Raw genomic sequence first — 19,796 nt, forward strand, 5'->3', positions numbered from 1 at the left:
TATGTGTGTGTGTAGATATATATATACACATATATTTACATATACATATATATGTGTGTGTGTGTGTTTTGTCTGTTGCAGTGACAGGCCGAAAATAAGGCAGGAAGGGTGTGTGCATTGAGTGGTTTCCTCTTGAGAGCTTGGCTGATCAGCACGAGCAGAGGGTGTGAAGGGTGTGTTCTCATTGGGTTTTTGTGGTAGCAGTTGTGCTACCAGTATCAGTTGTCTGAATAATAACGCTATTCTGCTGTGAAGCTGTGAAGCAGAAAAAGAAAAAAAAAAGAAGAGAAAGAAAACACTTGCGCAGTGGTGGTTAAGAGCTGTTGAGCCTGCACTCGCCTTCCTGTGGCCCCGAGCTTGAGAACCTGCCTGATTGCAGCTTGTCCATGTGACTCGGTTTCCGTTGCCTGCCTACTTCCGTGAATAGTAAAGAAGGGGCATCTGTGCTTCAGTCAGTGCAGGGGAGAGCAGCTGAACTTGACACACATGTGAACGCACTCTGCAACAGCGAATCAACCAGCGATATGGTCAGGGGAGCAACCGTCAGTGGCTTGGCAAATCCACACCTAACCACCAGTGTAAGTAAATGAACTCTGTACTGCACGGTGTTCTGCTGCATGAAGCAAAGCGCATCGCCTAAATGAGGAATTCCTAATTTAAGGTCATTTTGCAGTCGGTACATTTGAGCAAGATACTTTAACGATCATCTGTTTCTGAATACGCTCCATTTTCTGAGTGTTATGTGTGCATACACCAGCGCACCGCTTTGACAAACGAATGTGAGCGCAGCATAACAGCTTTCAGACCATGTTTGAGTCATTTAGATGTTGCCTGATGAATGTAAACATATAGTGCGCATAAATGCAAGCGCAAAGTAAGTGTGCGTGTCTTTTTAACACAGTGCACGGTCTTATTAATAAAAAAAAAATAGGCTGCATCAGATAGAGAAAGCAAGATTCTGCAAATATATGTTCTTCCATGAGCTTAACTTCTTCCCCAGGAACATAGTTTAGAAATCATAATGAAAGCGGTGGCACAGTTACTCAATGTGAGCTACGCAGATGCAAAATAAAAATGGTAATAAATCGGTTAGACGAATAAAGAAACATAAAAAATGTTCAAGAAAACCTTTGTGTTCTTTAGAAGCCATGCTTGCGTTATAATGGATAGGCCAACAACACATGCAAGCCAAAAAGAAACGCACGGCCTCATCATGCAGTGAGTCATGCAGTGGTCTGATTTGAAATCTGGGAAATTTTTGCAAAATGTACACAGCAGATGTTTTCAGGATAAAATACGCCATCACTTCCAACATCTGGAGACAGACTGTAAGTCAAAAATTAAAAATCTGAGTTATTCACATATAATAAAAATGAAACCGAGTACATGACGTTGACGTAAACTCTGTAAGGATTATATTACTGTACTTACTATTTACAGAAATTTTCATTTAGATATGAGTAGATTGTAAAAAATGATGAGCTCCACTCTCACCTGAGACAGTCAAATATAGTCTTATAGACTTTTACACTATCAAAGCTTTTCAAATAATTGTGAAAATGAATCTCGGCTATTAAAGTTGAATTTGTAAACTCCCCGTCTGCTCTCTGACCTTCTGTCTGCTTCAGCATTTTAATGTCAAGCTGCTTTCGTCCATTTTCAGACACAAATATTCATTTTAAGACAAAGTTTATAAAGACACATTTTTTTCATACAAGGTTTTTCACCATATACAAATAGTAATAACTATAGTTTAAAACAGAGGAAGATCACAGCTCATTGTCAGGCCTATATCGAACAACCAGCTCCTGCTCACTTCAGCAAAGGGGAAAAAATCTAAAAGTATGTGACACAAACAGGCTCACGCGTTTCTTCTTCTTCTGTGTTCTCAACAGTAAGGATGAGAAAATGCCAGTCCACAGGCTCACACCCATCCTTCTCTGCTTGTTGCACATGTGGAGAACGCTGACGCCAGTCTCGAGTCATCCGCAGCACCGTCGATGTCAGTTGGTAAGACGCTCTTCTTTCATTTAGCTTTTCCCGAGCAAGTTTCAGGAATATTGAGGAAATTTCACAATGTATCACATGGAAAAGGCCAAACGATTTCATGTTTGGCTTAGTTAAAACTAAAAAGTGACTTCGGTAAGACACTACAAAGCTAAAATTTCTAAAAAAAAAAAAAAGTTATTCCTAAGGCACTCAAACATAAATGTGTAAACAAGAAAAGCATCAAGTAATGATACTGAAATATGGAAAGTTCTGTATTATTACCAAAGATCCAGTCCCTAATAGGACCCACCTTCTAAAAGCACGCTGTATATGTGGTTTATAACTTTAGTTAGATCAAAATCCATCCAGATTGGCACATTCCTACACTGTATTAATGATTTAATGACTTTTCAATAAGCCACAAAAAGTCTAAACTTGTGAATATTAATATCTGATGCAGGGTTTTGGAAGCGGATGTCGATTATGAGAAAGAAATTAAATCTCTCTTGTTGAGTGTTTATCAGTCATATAAATTAATATAAATATGAATGATTCTAGAAATGAAACATCTAAAGCAATAAAACCAATAAAACTCCTAGAGGGGAAAAATGATAAGTTATTTAAACTGAAAACTTCAATTTTTTTTTTTAAAGCCGTATCGCCAGAAAGTATTTTTAGAGTGGTCCAGTGACTCAGAATGCTAATGGAAAAGTGATCTGTCAAGGAAATAATGAAGTTTTGGTAAGCTGTGGTATGACCTACCAGAATAAGAAACTACAGCCCACCATGTTTTTCTGTGAGCCTGTACAGTGGGTAACAGTACTTTCAGTTAAATCCCAAAACACAGGAAGGCTAAAATGCTTCCACTAACAGTAAGACGCTAATGTGCTGCAGGCAATGCTCATTAGCTTAGTTTAGCATGCTAGCATAGTTTACAAATAACCACACGAGAAGTAATTTAAGAGGGTAATCTTCCCACAATAAAATTTTTTAAGTGCACATGGATATTATTCATGACGATCTTAAAATGTATCTGCTGTGCAAGAAAGAAATCCAGCTTCCGCCAGAATTTTAAAAAGCCGAAACACTGCAAAGCGGCAACCAGTATGCAAGTGTTAAATCATGTGCTTTTTTACCTCCTCTGCAGATACAACAAACGGCTTGCTGCAATAATGGTCAGCTCACATCTGTGCCTGAAGGACTTCCAGAAAACATCGAAGAGCTTCAGCTCAACTACAACCTCTTTGAAACACTACAGAATGCCTCTCTTCTCAGTTACCCTTCACTAACCGCCCTGAGCTTAGCTTGCAACAATTTGAGTAAAATAGAATTGAACACTTTTCAAGACTCAAAACTTTTAAAAAGCCTCAATCTAGCAAACAACAGTCTTTATAACAGCTACGAAGAAACCAGCCTTGCATTAAGAAAGCTATCAGGTCTTATAGCGCTAGATCTTTCTGAGAATAAGCTTACAGATGAAATGGCTGCCTTGCTTCTTCAAAATCTCACGTCACTAGAGTACCTCAATCTTTCTGGGAATCTTTTGTTGAGAGTGGATGAGGCCTCATTCAGGGATCTGCACCAGCTTAAAGAACTTGACCTACAAAGGAATTTGATTTTTGAGATTGATAATGCTTTTGACAGCAGTCCAAAGCTACAGCGACTCAACTTGGCCTTTAACTATCTGCCCTGTCTCACTGACTTCCACATGATTCAGCTGGAAGTCCTCAATGTCAGCCACAACTTCATTGAGTGGTTCATCTCAAGGCAAGACCTCAACGACACTTTCCAGCTAGAGACTCTCGATTTATCAGACAACAAACTCCTTTTCTTTCCTTTCCTGCCCAGCCAGAGTAATTTAAGGTACCTTTACTTGTCTCACAACACCATTAAATTCTACGAACACTTAGCAGACAACGATATGTTCCCAAACTCAACAAAAACTGTGGAATTCTACAACTTTAACAAGGAGATCAATAATGTGACCGCTCAGTTGTGGGACGAAAACCTTCACGGTGATATATCCTCTCTAGAGACTTTAGATCTGATAGGGAACTCTGTGGAGTATTTCCCTAAAGGATTCATCCAGAAAATGCCCACCCTGTCTAGACTTCAAATGCACACAAACTGCCTGAGAACCTTAAATCTAACATCTGAGCAGTTCTCTCGTAGCTTGTATGAGCTGGATGTTAGCAACAATGAACTAAGCCAGATCTCAGCGGATAAAGCTACTCTGACCACTCTTGGCAATTTGACATACTTTAACCTGAGCCTGAATGGTCTTAAGTGGGTACCCATGGGATTATTTTCCTCACTGCAAAGCATCCGGTCGGTGGATCTCAGCTACAACAACATTGACATTTGCCTTTCTGAGGAAGCTGAGATCAGTATGCACACTAATTCAACTTGCATGAATTGGAAGAATGTTATGTCCCTGAGACAGCTTTACCTTAAGGGATGCAACCTTAAAATAATTCCAAACACTGCATTTGCGGGGTTGTCGCTAACGCACTTGGAGCTATCCGATAACCCCGGAGTAACCATCCATCAATCAATACAAAGTCTTAGCACAACATTACAGCATCTAGGTTTAGGGAACACTCACATACAAGACATTGACTTCTCCCATTTCCAGAGTCTGAAGTCTTTAAACATTTCAAAGAACTTTCTGCTACATCTTCCCCATTCACTTCAAAACCTCAACCTGAAAGTGCTTGATCTGAGGGACAACAGACTTTCTACCATCCCCTCTGGTCAGGCTAATGCATTAGCCCCAAAGCTGCAGACTATTTTCCTCACAGGAAATCAATTCAACTGTTGCCAGACCGAATGGTTCAGGACATTTGAAGCAACAAACACCATCCACATGGTCGAACAGTCAGCCATCACATGCAAGGATCTCTTCCTAAGGACACACAGAGTGGAGAATCCACAGTCGTTTTTGTGCTTTGATGACGGGGAGTCGATCTTTTGGTACATTCTGCTGTTTGTCCCCGTCTTTCTTTTTTTCACAGGAGTCTCTATCATTGTTCTCCTCACCTTTAAGCCCACACTGCTACAAAAGTCCATCAAAAAGAAGTGTTTGAAGCCAACGTCTTACTGATGTCACCATAACTGTATTTTGTCCAGTACATTATTTAGAAATGTAGCCGAATACATATCTGAAATAAATACATTTACCGAAAAGGTGTGTGAGTATATGAAGTATCTAAAAAAGAAAAAGGTCAGTTGTTGTTTTTTTTAGATTGCTCGGTTCAGTGAAGTGTGGTTTAAAACAAGGCCCTCATCCTGATAACCCAATGTAAAAAATGTGGCTGCGCTCTGGGACTTGACTTGGTGAGTGTGTGAGCGTGTGTGGGCGTATATGTGTATGTGTGTTTGTATGTGAAGATATGCAGAAGTACTGTGATGCAAGCTGTTGCTATAAGCAGCAGAGGAAACATGAAATTTCCTGTTTTGCTAAGATGTGCAGCAACTGCCCAGTTTTGTATCTCAAAGAGGAGGGGTTTGAGGTTTCCTTCCTATCAGTGAGACCAAGAAGCATCATCAGTGTGAAATTCCAGTAAGTCAGGAAATGATTTGGACCCCCCCAAAAATGATTGATTCACACGACTGATTCAGTTTACTGTGCTGGGAGCACGTACACACACGAACAAACACACACATGTACAAATGGGTGCACACAAACACACAAACATGCATACGCCTTCACAGACACACGCACATTCACACATATCTATATATATACGTGCAATGCATTTAACGCATTTTCTTCGAGTTTTATGTAAGTACTCAGGGGCGTAGGAGTGGGAAGGCTGGTAGATTACTGTGTAGCTGTACAGCGTGCTGGAGGCCTAACCAGAAAGTAACCAAAATACCGCTGTGGTGATGCTCAGGGTCATGGTGGTTGGAACGTAAGAAGAGAAACCAGAGTAAAGCCTTGTCAAAGCCTCGAAATGTTATTAATATTGACATATCTTCTACGATATGAAGTTGCCAGTAAATCAGTTGCAGAGAAACTGAATGAAGTTTTTATTTCCTTTGTTGTTCATTTGAATTGATGAAAACTGGTTTAAAATATGCAAAGCTTTAAGAACTGAAGTCGTTGATGAGAGATTCATTACTCGAAGGCTTTTCATTTGAATGTCATTAGGTCACAGATAATGGTTGGGAACAACGACTTGTCTTGGATTTCCAAACTAATTTCCACAGGTATCTGGAACTCAAAACTGACAGATACTTTAGGGATGCCAATTAAACCTATATATTTCCCGTATAGCGGTGATGTATCACCTCTATGGAAGCAGGAAGTAGACCTTCCTGCTTCCATGATGAAGTGGTTAAACTGGGCTGACAAAATGGCTTAAGGGCTGGATTACACTGAAAAATACATTTGAGGAAGGCACTTTGGCACTGGTTGCAGATTGCTGACCAAGAGGAACTTTATTTGATTACTCAGCTATAACAGTTTAAAAGTTAAAGGACAGGAAAAAAAAGGGGGTTAAAGGGGGCATTCACAAACGCAGCTAGACTCAGTTTTCTAAGACATGTTCAGACCACATATACAGTATATGAAATCAGGTTAGCCACAGGCATGTACCATACTACAAAGCTGCCAAACACGCATTCATGCAGCTGCATTTTCTTTGCAAAACAGCTCAGCTGTGGTTATGGGGTCCATAGTCGAGGTAAGTTGCCAAATGTACGTCACACGGGCAAGCAAGTGTGAATTAGTGAAAGTGCCGTGTGTTTATTTCTTCTCTCATAGTCATAGTTTCTTGCAGATTAATCAATGGAAATGTGAAAAGAGAAGTGACATGTGACTGGATTGGTCTAATGCAGGTGTGCACACTGTCACATATAGGTATAGCATTTTGAGTTAAAGGCTTCACATCTTTAGCCTGTTTAGCATGCTAAACAAATAGCAAGCTGACTTTAGCATGTTTGGCGCGCTTTTAGCAAGTGTGCTAAACATATAGTATGCATATAGATTTGGGGGTTTTGTTTTTTAGATTTAGCAGGCCAACAGAAGCAGAGAAACTATTATAAGAGAGGGAATATCAAATAATCCTTTGATATTCTTCATTGTTGTTGAGTTGTTGCAGAAATAACACTGCAAAAAAAGTTACAAAAAAACAAAACCAAGCAGTTCTTTCCAGTTGTTAACTGCCACACAAATCATGAAACAATTCAAATGTCACAGATAAGTTGAGTAAGTAAACAGTACAAACAGAATTTAAGCCAAAGTCATATAGATCAGTCTTCCCAGATGAATAATTCAATGTGCCCCATCAAAATTTCCTTCCCTATAACTGCTGCTTTAATTGCCTTTTACCACTTTTTGTACTCTTAATCTGAACTTGATACAGCTTGATACAATAGTTGATACAAAACTCTAATACTTAATACTTTTAACACTTATCTGTGTTGGGCAAAGGTAATGTAAAATGTCCCATAATTGCATCATCAATAGGAATCGATAGGCACCAAGGTGGGATTTGTCTGTCTCTCTCTCCAAAGGCTGAACCAGCAATCAACATTCAAATAGAAAATTATCTGCCTCTTTATTAGGTACGCCTTGGCAGTACGGGGTTGCACCTCCTTTTGCCTCAAGGCTTTATTGCACAGATTCAACAAAGTGCAGGAAAAAGTGATACCAAGCAAGATGATGATCTATGCTTACATGTTGTTTACAGCAATTCCAAACCTACTATCTGTACGTCTCAACAGACCAGGCAACATTTTTCCAGTCTTTTGTTTTCTAATTTTGCGAGAATTGTAGCCTCTGTTTTCTGTTCTCAGCAGAGCAGCACCAGCTGGGGTCATCTGCTTGTGTAACCCATCTGCTTCGAGGTTCACCGTGTTGTGCTTTCAGATAAGTTCTTCTTCATACAAGTAAGGAGTGATTAGTTGAGTTACTGTTGCAGTTTATCAATTCTACAACCCCTGATGTATCCATTAGAGGACGGATGTGTGTTAGAAGCTTTCTTTTAGCTAGTTTACCATTTGTATACCATTTTATTAACTCGTGACCAATTACAGTTATGTCTCTATCACATTTCATTTATATACAGGTTTCAAAGGTAATGCCCAGAGAAATTACCAGGATGCCCCGAGTGGCAAGACTTCCTTGGCAACTGACAGTAAGGTTGTTTTCAGGTCTTTGGTTAATTAAAACAATGAGCATTTGACCTGGTGTGGCACCAGAAGAAACCTTTAAGAATCACCACAGACATTTCCATTTTATCCAGAAAACAAAAATTTGCGTCACATTTGTCTGTAATCTATTCAGTATCTGCAGCTATTGTCACTCAAAGTCATAAACGTCAGCAGCAAAAGTAGATAAGATATAACCTTTGTACATATTTTTGCTCTGACACATCCAGGAGAGATCTCATGAAGGTTCGTGCACTTGACTTGCCCTTCTAATCTGTATAATTTAGCTGCTGTGTGGCAAAAACATGTGGCCAAGACGTTGCCATATCTGAACTGGCTTATTCAGCAGATGTACCAGATGAGCATCGGTACATTTCAGGTTATCACACTTCACATTTTCACCCTGATTTTTCCTGCGCCATCCTTTGCCAATAAAAACGGACAAATACGTGACTTTTTGCACTTCGAAAAACATTGTTGCCCCTATACAGGATATTGTCGAGGCATCTGTCAAAAAGATGAAACCGTCTGATGTCAAGCTGAGATCCACTGCTGAAATGGCAGATGTTAACAAGTGCTTTTAGTGCAGCATCTGAAAGTCAATAAGGACGGATGAAAGAGGAAATGCCTCTTCTCTGACAGGCTATCACTCATCTGATCATCTGCATGAAGTGTGTGGGTTATTTTTAGAAAGGCAACAATATGAATTGTGAAAGATCTGGAAAAACATAAATGCAGAGTTAGGGAGCACTGAGCGCTGCGCAACCGACGAGTTAATGTAACTGCTGTGGTTTTACTGGGGCCAGTGAGTCACTGTCAGGCTGCTGCTTCATTTCAGAGTTCACATGATTCAACGGATCTTATTCTTACTGTCAGAAGATTTTCTCTTTCACCGTTTAAGTAATTCGTGTTAACAATACACTCAAAAAACCCTTTCGGTAAGTGCTACTGAAGGCTGCTGAGGCCAAAGGGAAGCAGTTAATGTCTGAAGTTTCGCTGATGAGTGCATGCTGGAAAATGAAAATATTGCCCTGTGTATATTAATGTTGAGGCAACTTCTTAGTCAACAGGCAGTTTGCAAAATTCCACTTCCTCTTAACCCTTCCTGCTCCTCTGAAAGGCCAGGATGAGGCCCCTTTGTGCTGGACTTACTGTTGAGCTAGAAAAGAGCTTTCTTGATTATCTGGCTAACAGAAGCTAGAGACAACTTTACAGGCTCATTTAATGAAATTACTGTGACATGTTAAGGTCAAAAAAGGCAAAAACTACTACACAGATTAATGTACACAGACCAAGAGGATTTAGCTAACCCTTTAAATCATCTTCAGATAAAGATATTATGTTCAGCTGGGTCAGTTATTATCTGGGGATTTGTAGCTAGGTTTGTGGTCCACAGCTGCTAGCGCTGCAGCATGAGGCTCTTCTGGGAGATGTGGAAGTCACCGGAGAATAGGTCAGGAGAGAGCCCAAACACCGGGGTAAAGATAGTATGCTATATTTTCAAATTAAAGTAGCCTGAGAATCAGTGGGGTCAGTTTTACATTAACAAAATCTCTGCAGTGATCGAAGCAGCTGGCTCTAAAGTATAGTGGACATTATGAATTTATTTTAGTCCTCGGGTTCAACCTCTCCTCCCAGTTGTGGCCCAGTAACTGCCTTGTAAATACTGTTGCGGTAGCACGTGTTCAAACCAAAGAACGCTTTTGAAATAAGTCTTCCGATGTCTGAAATTTTTACTTCAACAAAAATCTGTTTAGTATGTTCTTCTGCACATAAAAGAAGGAAGCAGTTGCTACAAATGTATCATCCAGCTGATTCGAGACTGTGTGTGTTCCCTGCTTGTCCTGCCCTCTGGTGGTTCCATCAGTGAACATGAACACTCGAGAGTGAGGGGAGCAAATTTACACGCATCCAGTCTCTAAACACTTTATTTTATGCACCTTATTGGGGTTTTTTCTTCTTTTTACAACTGTGTCATCTTATCAGTTACACGCACAAAACAAAAAAGCAGCCGAGGGATAGCATACTGAAATCTCCCAGAATGTAACAAAATATTTTGGAGAAATTGTCTACATAATAGTTTGAAATGCATGTTTATGGGAAACTGATGAGGGATGTTAGTAATGGAAAAAAGGTAGATTAAATGTTAAATGTTTTCTTTCAGGCCTTTAAATAAAAATAAAAAAATCAAACACCAAGCTGACCAAAATCACCAATGTGTCAAACGCAGTCGCTGTTTGTGGATGATAAATATTCGACCTAAATTGTGCATGAGCCGAGTACAAATATCAGGATTGAACACTTGTAGAGGAGGCTTATCTGACAGCCTCAATACTGCTGGTTTAGCTGCAAAAAGGCACTGACTGTGAGAGGGCACATGTTGTCTCGAGGCTCCGTGTGAGTAAAGCTGACTGACAACACTGTTACAAACAATTCATATTCAGGCTAAACCACAACAGCTGCTACTGCATCACAAGATCATTTATAAAATAAGACTTTAAGAAGATCAGCATCACTTCAAACTGAAGTGCTTTTTTTTTTTTTTTCCACCAAATTAAAAGTCTTCTCTGTATCACTACTTACACACAAGAACAAAAATGCAAGGGAAAAACATGACGGTCACCATCTGAGATATATATATATATGCTGTAAACAAAGTTTGTTTTTCCAAAGTTACAGTTTGGGAGATGTTCTGGCACATGTTTCAGGTCGTATGGCATCAAAGAGAAAAAAAGGCAAGGAAGCAGGTTTTACAAATGTATGGCATACACATGAGAGGATGGGTCAGTTTGCTTTCCCTTCTCTCCATTTTATTCATCCCAATTCATGTCTGCAACAAGTGGCACGCCTCCTTCCTGCAAATAAAACTCATTCTAAACGGCTGAATGGAGGAGAAAGTGACGCCTGCCCCTGCATATAAATATGAGATCACAGCTGGTTACTGAGGGCTGGACAGATAGAGGGGCAGAGAGAGAGAGAGAGAAGGGACTGTGGGTCTCAGTTAAGCAGCTCCAGGTAGGTGATTGGCACTTTGCCTTTCTGGCTGCCTCGCTCGCCCATGAGCCAGTCTGAATCCATGCCTGGGACGCTGCTGACTACAATCACCTGGAAGCACAAATGCAAAACTGCATTAAATGATCACATCTGTTTTTCTATTACAGGCACTCTCTGAGATGCACATTTGTTATAGATAGTGCTATTTTCAGGCGGCTCAGGCTGCAACGTTAGCTCACAATTGCAGCGTCAGACTGGGGTTTTTTCTGTATGTAAAATAAGGTAAACTTGCTTCATGGTTACTCAACCGCAAGGAAGAGGAGTGGCCTATGTTCTGCTGAATAGAGGTTATGATAGAGGAACTGCTACAGGACCATGCGGTTAAAGACACGTGAAGAAAATGACTAAAATAGGCTTCTCAATCTTCTGGATTCTTGCATGAAGTTAAACTGAGAAGGAACAGTGAATATTTCATCCTCACCTCATCAGCCAGCAGGGAAAGCTCACTGCTGTTGCCAGCATCGTAGTCATAAAGGACCCGGGCTTTCCGGCTGCCGTTGGAGCTGCGCAATTCACTGAATCCACCTGAAGCCGAGGAGCTGCTGCGGCCTGCAGACACACTGGGCAGGGAGGCGGACATTGGTATGGTGGGCACCGAGATGCTGGCCCCGCCCGACACTGACGATTGGTTGTTGTTAGAGAATGATGTGGGGAAACTGGAGGGAGGAGGAGACGATAAGCAACTGTGGACTGCTGGGGAACCCCAGAACCACAATGAGTGTTTGAGTTCAAGTTCAGTGTTATCTCTCTCTCAATTAAATTTGTCAGCATTACTCTTTCATTTTTTTACAGTTCAAAGGGAGGTAATTTTTTGCAACCCCTCCTCAGACTTGCTAACTTAGATATTAACAAACACAAATGACAAAAACATCGTTAAAACACTTTTGTTTGACGAGTCAGGCTCTAAAAGTGAATAACATCAAAATGATAAGGAGTAGAATGACTCATCTTCTTTACAGTCAGAGTACATTAAAACTATTATGAGTAATAACAAAACACAGGTTCTGTTTGAAAAATACTGATGAGGATTGCTTGTGCACTTTTCACAGATGCTCCAGTCGTGTGGTTCAGAACAGCTACGTATCATCGCTGATATCAAAAACCTCATGTTTTCTAACAGCAGAGTAAGATATATTCTTGACATAAGGAATGAAACGTAGCAGTAGTATTTCACCTGCCAAGCTGCTTTTGGAGATCCACCATGTAATGGTAACACTGTGCGTAGTAAGTAGTCTCGGCCTCCACAAAGTCATTCAAGCAGCGTAGGTGGTGTGCCTAGAGGTGAGACGGCATTAGTGAAACATCAATAAGAGGAAAACAAGAGTGCAGTCCTCCCAGTGTTAAACAATGTTTTATTTACTTGGTTTCATTTTTCAGACAGGCAACAGCACAGAAAGCAGCACTATAACACAGTAACAGTGTTAGCTGGGCTACATTAGGGCCGTACGCCACACGTCGACTAATCGTTGCCATTCTTACTAGTAGGTACCACATGTACTAGTCGTGTAATCTAATTGTTAACATTTTAACTGAAGCCCAATGCTGGTAAATTGTTGTGTCTTCCACAAGATGGAGCTGCAGCCTCCACATGTTGTAGGAAAAAAAACACCATAAATATTTGTTAAGCCTATTATTGTTAGTTATTTTGAACGCAAATAAATGAGATCATGATACAAGCGGTGGAAACGAGCTTCCTCCTAAAGGTGGCTGGCCTCTGCCTTAGAGATAAGCTGAGGAACTCAGTCATTTGGGAGGGGCTCAGAGTACAGTTGCTGCTCCTCTACATTGAAAGGAGCCAGTTGAGGTGGTTTCCTCCTGGGGTAGAACCAGGACACGCTGCAGAAAACACATCTCTCAGCTGGCCTGGGAACGCCTCTGTGTTCCCCCCAGATAAGCTGGAGGAGATGGCTGTAGAGAGCGAGGTCTGGGCTTCATATCATGTTTAATATCAGTTTTTTCTTCTTCTTCATTGTCTGTGTGAAATGTTCATAATGTGCAACGTTCCTTATGCACAGTATGAGGTGCCACATAGTGTACCGGCACTGAAACTAGGATTCATTACTGAAGAATGTGGTTAATGGTTTCAAATGGATTTGTTTAGACAGACATTGTACATGAAAGGATCCTGAAACCTAACTTGATATCTGAGTGTTTGTAGACTAACTAGTCAGTCAGTTTAATTAAGAACTAAGAAATCAGTCACCAGGAACATCCTTACTACATACATGGGTGCTGCTGACGCCTTCTAACAGCAGTCTGGTGATTTCTGCCTGCCGGTCGAACTCGCTCTGGGTCATCTTGAGTTCCTGCTCTGCCTGTGAATGAAGAAAGGAAACTATAATTTACAGAAAAACCTCATTTCAAAACTTTCAAGGCTATGGATGACAAAGATGACACAGATAAGGAAAAGCGTAGGCGAGGCTAAAGGAAATATGATTTAAAGATGAAAAAAAAAAAAAGATGGGTTTAGTTGGCAGAGTGTGGATCTGTGCTTTTCATAATATACAACTTTTATGGAATGAGTCAGATGTCTTTAAAAAAAGGAAAAATAACACGATTTGCAGTATGGATAAACAGGGACAAAGACACAGCTGAACATGACGTTTCCTTTTCCGTATACTGAGCAAGCCAATTCAATATGAGGTCTGCTGGGATGGCTAAGAGGTCCAATAAACATGTGGACAATGGCCTCGCTGTCCTGCGCGCGCCTCAGCCTACTTCACAGGCTGAGGGAGAGCTGTGGAGGATGGAAGCTTCTGCAGTGTTTGGTCCCTGTCAGGTTTGTCTGCAAGGATTTCATTTCCATGAGGTATCACAGCATGTGTGATGGAGGAGATGGAGAAATCGACAGCAGCTGTTGACACTACTACCAGGAGGCTTGGTCTGTGCGTGTGTGTTCAGTTCAAAGATGGCTCCAACATTCCACTCACCTCTGTCACTTCCTCTGCTCACATCTGCTGCTTTGCGTTTTAAAAACAGTGACACAGTAGTTAGAGCTCCAGCTGCTGCACAGCCACAGCCAACACAAAACAAGCGTACACACTGCGTTTGTGCGAAAGTGCAACAGTGGCATGCTCTGACAAAACCGCACCGTGATCATGTAGCACATCAACTGTTTCTCCTCAGACGCCCGCTGATCTGTGTGCTACCCTCCTTATGTCACACCATGATTCAGCTTAAGATTAGAGAAACGACTATTTACGTCTCACATGTTTAGTTTACAGTGTTCTCACTCATGAGTGAACATGTTTACTCAGATAATGTGGATACAAAAAGCTGTTTTTAGAGATTTAACACACAATTAAAGCAACAGTACTCACTAGACTGTGCTGTTTGAAAATGCTACATTAAAACACTTTAAATATCCTACAAGAGATAATAGAACAGACGATCATAAGGAGGAGGAAGTTATGCTCACTCTGTTTCAGTGAGATTGTTTCTTCCCAAGGGAAACTGTGAGCAAAAGATACGAATGTTTTCTGGAAACACTGAAGACTGGGACTGCTGGGATACTGTCATCTACGGCTCTTACATGATACTGTACTGCTTCTGTTCAGTATTTGTACAGCAACACCGGCTCAGACACATCTAACCTATTTCCTTACTGACAACCTGAATGCTTTAGATGTAAGCTGAAAATAATTCAAGCCTAAGATGATAAAAAAAACTGAGGTCATTAGTGAGACCATCTTCAGACAGTCTTAGCTGTGAGAGTCATATCCCCTTAAACAAAATCAAAGCACATAAATACCCATTAACATTACAGAAAACTGTTTTTGCTTGTAGACAAAAACAGTTGAGCACTACACATTATGCACGTAGATTAAAAATGAATACATACCATTATATTTAGCACTTAATAACTTAAATGTTTAAACAACTTTCTGAGCTCAGTTTGAGTGGGAGAGCAGAGAAAAATAGGGGCAGCTTTGAATTTGTAGTAATACACACATTACAAGACATTACAGCCAAATATGCACTCCTCATATACGGTTTAATGTTATATTGTTAATTGGCAATTATGTGACAACAGTGGAGAAGAACACAAGAGTTTCTACTAAGAGCGAATATGTAATAAAATATTTTTAAACACGTCACCACTTATATTTCATTCATTGGACAGTTTATTAGGTTCAACCACTCATTAACACAAACCTAAATCAGCCAATCACATAGCTGATGGCTTACAGCCTTGCTGAAGTTCAAACAGAGCATTAAAATGAGCATTAAAACTATTCAGTGACCTTTTTTAACATGGCTCAGGATAACGTACCATATCTCACACAGAGTTATCAGATGTCAATCCAAACTAGCATCCTTGGGATGTTGTGGATTTGCATTATAGACCAAAATCTCTGAAGATTGTTTCCAGCTCCTTGTTTTATGCTTGCCAGGAAGAATTAAGGAGGTTATGATGGCAGAAGAAGGTCCAACCTAATAGTAACAACGTGTACCTAATCAATTGGCCAGTGAGCTTACATATTAAACAAGGCTTTTACGTGCAAACTGTGGCACACCATGTGGTACAAGGACAAATACATGCTCCTCACACCCACACACACCTACACCCACACACCTGGCCACCTCACAACCAGAATAAGGACATGCTTTGTTGCCACACTTGGTTTAATCAAGAGTTTCAACAGTCTGTCTGAAGAACATGAACACAAAGCATGAGATTAAATTAAGAAAAGGGAACTCTAAAACTTCCCATGGTGGCTCATGTGACTCTTTGCATGTCACAAGAAATAAAATGGTCAGCCTTGTGTTGTGTAACATAGTGTGTCAGGCAGTACTTGTGTGACTTCAGACAGAGTGACAGTGGGACACGCCCAATAGATTTTCTTCCCCAGTGAAGACGTTAGCCAGTGAATGTACTAAAAGCAGAATTCACTAAGCTGTTCTATCAGCGTGTGTGTGTGTCCTTACTGCAGCTCTTGCATCAGCCATCCTGGCTTTCTTTAGTCTGGTTTTGGCTGCATCCAGATCCAGGCGTTTAACCTGCAGCAGCTTCCTCTCTTTCTGGACACAAATCACAACACAAAAGTCTCACAGATAAACGACACATGGACACAGCACAGTGTAAACAAGGCTTCTACTTCATTCATCAGGTGTTTACTTTAGATTATAACACGATTATAAGGGCTTGTTTTCTATAATCACAGTGTGGGCTTGCACACACCTGACAGTCTGAACACTAGACTCTAAACTGAAGTGAGCATAAAGTACAGACTTCAACAGGATCTTTCACTACTTTGTAAAATAATGGCTATAATCATTAAAGCTATACTCGTTGACCCTCTGCAGCCGTCACTGTTGTGAATGAGATCCAGATTTAAAGGTCAAAGTCCGGGAAAAAGCGAAAGTGATTCAGGACAGGTAGCCTGCGGGTCCAACTCACCAGAATAGTTTTGAAGTCGCCCTCTAAAAAGTTTCTGAACGGTGTCAGGAAGTTGATGGCGGCACTCTGGATGAACTCCCGTTCTGCCCCACCAATCTGCTTCTCCGTCTCTCCACATTTTATCAGAGCGTTTCCTACAATGGTCAGCAGCAAAAGGAAAGTTTAGTGCCAGCAGAAAACCTGGGAGGGAGAATGGTGATATTGTTTCAGCTTGACACTGATAAAGGGCCTGGCTGGGACTGAAAATAGCAGAAGATGGTTCTCAAATCATCAAAATGTTCTTTAAAGCAAACAAACCAGAGTTTAACTCTGTTTTACACGTCTTCATGAGACAGAATACTGGAATACCAAACAAGCTGATGATGTTTTGAGAAATATTTAGATTTTTAAGCCTAATCTTAAAAATCTCTTTCCTTCTGATAAAGCTTATAGTTAGGGCTGGACCAGGTGACTGGATCCTTAGTGATGCTGCAACAGACCTAGGCTACTGGGAGCGACCCATGATGCACTGCATTTCCTCTTTGTTCACACCACCCTGCATGTAACCAGTAGTTATTATTAATCTCTGGCTCTCTTCCACAGTGTGTCTTTTGTCCTGTCTCCCTCCCCTCCCTGCTAACCAAGTAACTGCCTCCCCCTGAGCCTGGTTCTGTGGGATGTTTCTTCCTGTTAAAAGGGTGTTTTTCCTTCCCACTGTCAATCGTGCATTTATATTCTATTAACAACTGAACATCTAGAGCGACCGTAATTTCTTTTAGTCTTTTGTCCATTGTGTAATGTCAGGAGGCTTGCTAATGATCAAACAGCTACTCTGACCTGAGTTGCTATAAGGCCTCTTTTAGTTGCCTTTGTAGGGTTTAAACTCATTTTTTGTTAAAGATTCAAATCAGCGAAATAAAGACCACAAAGTTTCAGCTCAGCTGGTGCTCCCAGTAGGACTGGGGTTATCTCAGGTTGATTGCTCCGACTGTGCAAATTCTCATTAAACTCACAACAACATTACTTTAAGAAGGACAAAAAAAAAAAAATCTCCATCAATAGTAGCTAATTATTTCTGGAAAAGGAACAGACTACCTGGGAAAACTGGGGCATGATTTAGGTTTTTCTGCCAGATTTGCTGTTTGATGTATGAAGCTTTGTGAGTGAACAAATCAAAGCCAGAGTAGCTTTGGTCTATCGGCTTTCTAACGGCAGATGCATCCAGCCACAGCTGAGACAGGCCTATTAGCATTATTCAGATATCATGAGCCTATGTGCAAGTGCAGAGTACCTGGCTCAAAGTCTTTTCCCATTTTAATACAAAAAACAAAGTGAAAATCATTAAATATGGTGCAAATATTAGGTTTTTATGCGTATTTATAATTCATGCAGTCTAACTGGGCTAGCCGCTCTGTAGCTGATTTATTTAATCTGGAGGTAATGTGCAGACTTTCTTTCCCTGAGCAAAGACAGTCTTTGATCGACTACAGCCCCAGTACTTGTCAGTGTTTCACCGTGGCACTCACCATAGGCAGTTCCAGGACCAAATTCATTCCCTGATTCAATCATGGACTGTCCCAGCAGCTCATGATTGTTCATACGTGTGGGGACCTTCTTCTCCAGTTTCTCATAAACAAATTCTTCTAGCCGGACATCTGCAGAGCGCAAGGAGAAAACTCAATTACAAAGTCACAGGACTACAGAGAGCGAGCCAAATGCAGGGAGTGACTTTAGTATGCTTCAGACAGCCCGACTTAAAGACCCACACTGAAAGCTTTCATTGTGACAGCTATGACAAACTACAAGCCAGCGTCTCTCGGAAACCGCTGTAATTTGTTTCATGTTACTACATCACGTGAAAGATTATCTGTGCTGTGTTTAACGTGAACACAGTAAAATCCCGTTTCTATGACTGTTGCACAAGACTGCAACCGCCAGATGGTCGGTCTGTGTTTGTTGTGCCTATGCTGGTGTTCGGCTGCAGAGATGCAACATCATGGTGTGAAGTGAGGAGGATGCACAGCTGAGTTTACAGACTTCACAGGCACCCTACATACCCGTGGAAGTCAAACACCCTCTCTGAGAAGTAAAGCTTTTAATGTGAGCCTTAGTGGCAGCGACAAATCTTTCATCTTTATTGAGCTGCTCTTCAGGGAATTCCTGATTCCTGAATATCAGGTTGCAGGTCTATAAGAACATTGTGTGGGTGGGTGCCCTGTGCTGCTTAGAGATGTCAGTGTCAGTCCTTCGAAAGTCAAAAAGAGTGATCTTACTGGGGTTGGGCTGTAGTAAGACTTCTGTCTGCTTCATAATCTTTTCTGTCCATTGCTTGGTGCTCTCAGCTCTGATCAAAAGTTTCTCCAAATGGGCATCCAATTCTGTCTTTTCAGCCTGACCAAGCTTCTCTTCTGTAAACTGAAAAATTAAAAAATATGCGTTTACATTGCGCATGCGAGTTGTAGCTTTCACAGATGTATTCAAAGATACACACAAGACGACTGAGAGTAAAGAGCTAAGCAACGTTATTAAGCTCGGAAAATAAAGGTTAGCGCTATCTGCCAGCTGCTGTTGATAGCTTCATGTGACGGTGTTGAGGCCTTCAATGATAGTTAAGTTGAACAAATAGCTTAGTGTTAACACAACCTGGGTGACGCACGTGCTTTTTAAATACATCCTACAATGCAAATTATAGAAATTAAGTTACAATTAGGTGTAACTGCTAAGCTACAAAGTAACAATCACGGTAACGTTAGCTCTTTAGCAAGGAAGCTAAGGCTACCTCACAGTGGCTAACATTGGCTAGCAACAATTCCTATGAACTAAATGAGTAGACTTACTTGTACCGCTCGGCTCAGAAAAGTACCGGCGTCTGCGGCTAGCCGTTTTACATTAAAATCCATGGCACAGCAGCGAAAATAAACACTTAATGTTAACAACTGGCTTGTCTCGCCCTCAAAGAGCCATCACTATACAAAATGTCATTGAAGCAACTTTTTTTTGTCCAAGTTCCACCCAGCTGTTGAGCCAGGCAAAGATAGTATAGTGACAAGATTGTTCCCTTCCATCCATCCATCCATTCGCTTCCGCTTATCCTTTTCAGGGTCGCGGGGGGCGCTGGAGCCTATCCCAGCTGTCATAGGGCGAGAGGCGGGCTACACCCTGGACAGGTCGCCAGTCTGTCGCAGGGCCCTTCTATAACTTGTCAGTGGATATTGCC

General features: G+C 41.0%; 2 protein-coding genes across 2 annotated transcripts; one reads left to right on the forward strand and one right to left on the reverse strand.

Annotated features, from left to right (window-relative positions):
• Positions 1-446: 446 nt before the first annotated feature.
• nrros (negative regulator of reactive oxygen species) lies at positions 447-5,175 on the forward strand. The gene is made up of 3 exons (XM_004569506.6): positions 447-578; positions 1,896-2,010; positions 3,137-5,175. Exons 2-3 carry the CDS (start codon positions 1,909-1,911, stop codon positions 5,090-5,092), a joined length of 2,058 nt encoding a protein of 685 aa, XP_004569563.1. The 5' UTR covers positions 447-578; positions 1,896-1,908; the 3' UTR covers positions 5,093-5,175.
• A 4,882-nt stretch (positions 5,176-10,057) lies between these two features.
• On the reverse strand, positions 10,058-19,659 carry sh3glb1a (SH3-domain GRB2-like endophilin B1a). Its single transcript, XM_004569507.5, has 9 exons — positions 19,417-19,659; positions 18,853-18,994; positions 18,106-18,234; positions 16,601-16,734; positions 16,129-16,221; positions 13,425-13,514; positions 12,374-12,474; positions 11,621-11,855; positions 10,058-11,250 (listed from the first exon to the last, which is right to left on the reverse strand). The coding sequence occupies exons 1-9, from the start codon at positions 19,477-19,479 to the stop codon at positions 11,143-11,145; spliced, it is 1,095 nt and encodes a 364-aa protein (XP_004569564.1). The 5' UTR covers positions 19,480-19,659; the 3' UTR covers positions 10,058-11,142.
• Between the last annotated feature and the right edge of the window lie 137 nt (positions 19,660-19,796).

Source organism: Maylandia zebra, linkage group LG9 (genome assembly GCF_041146795.1).
Source record: "Maylandia zebra isolate NMK-2024a linkage group LG9, Mzebra_GT3a, whole genome shotgun sequence".
NCBI lineage: Eukaryota > Metazoa > Chordata > Actinopteri > Cichliformes > Cichlidae > Maylandia > Maylandia zebra.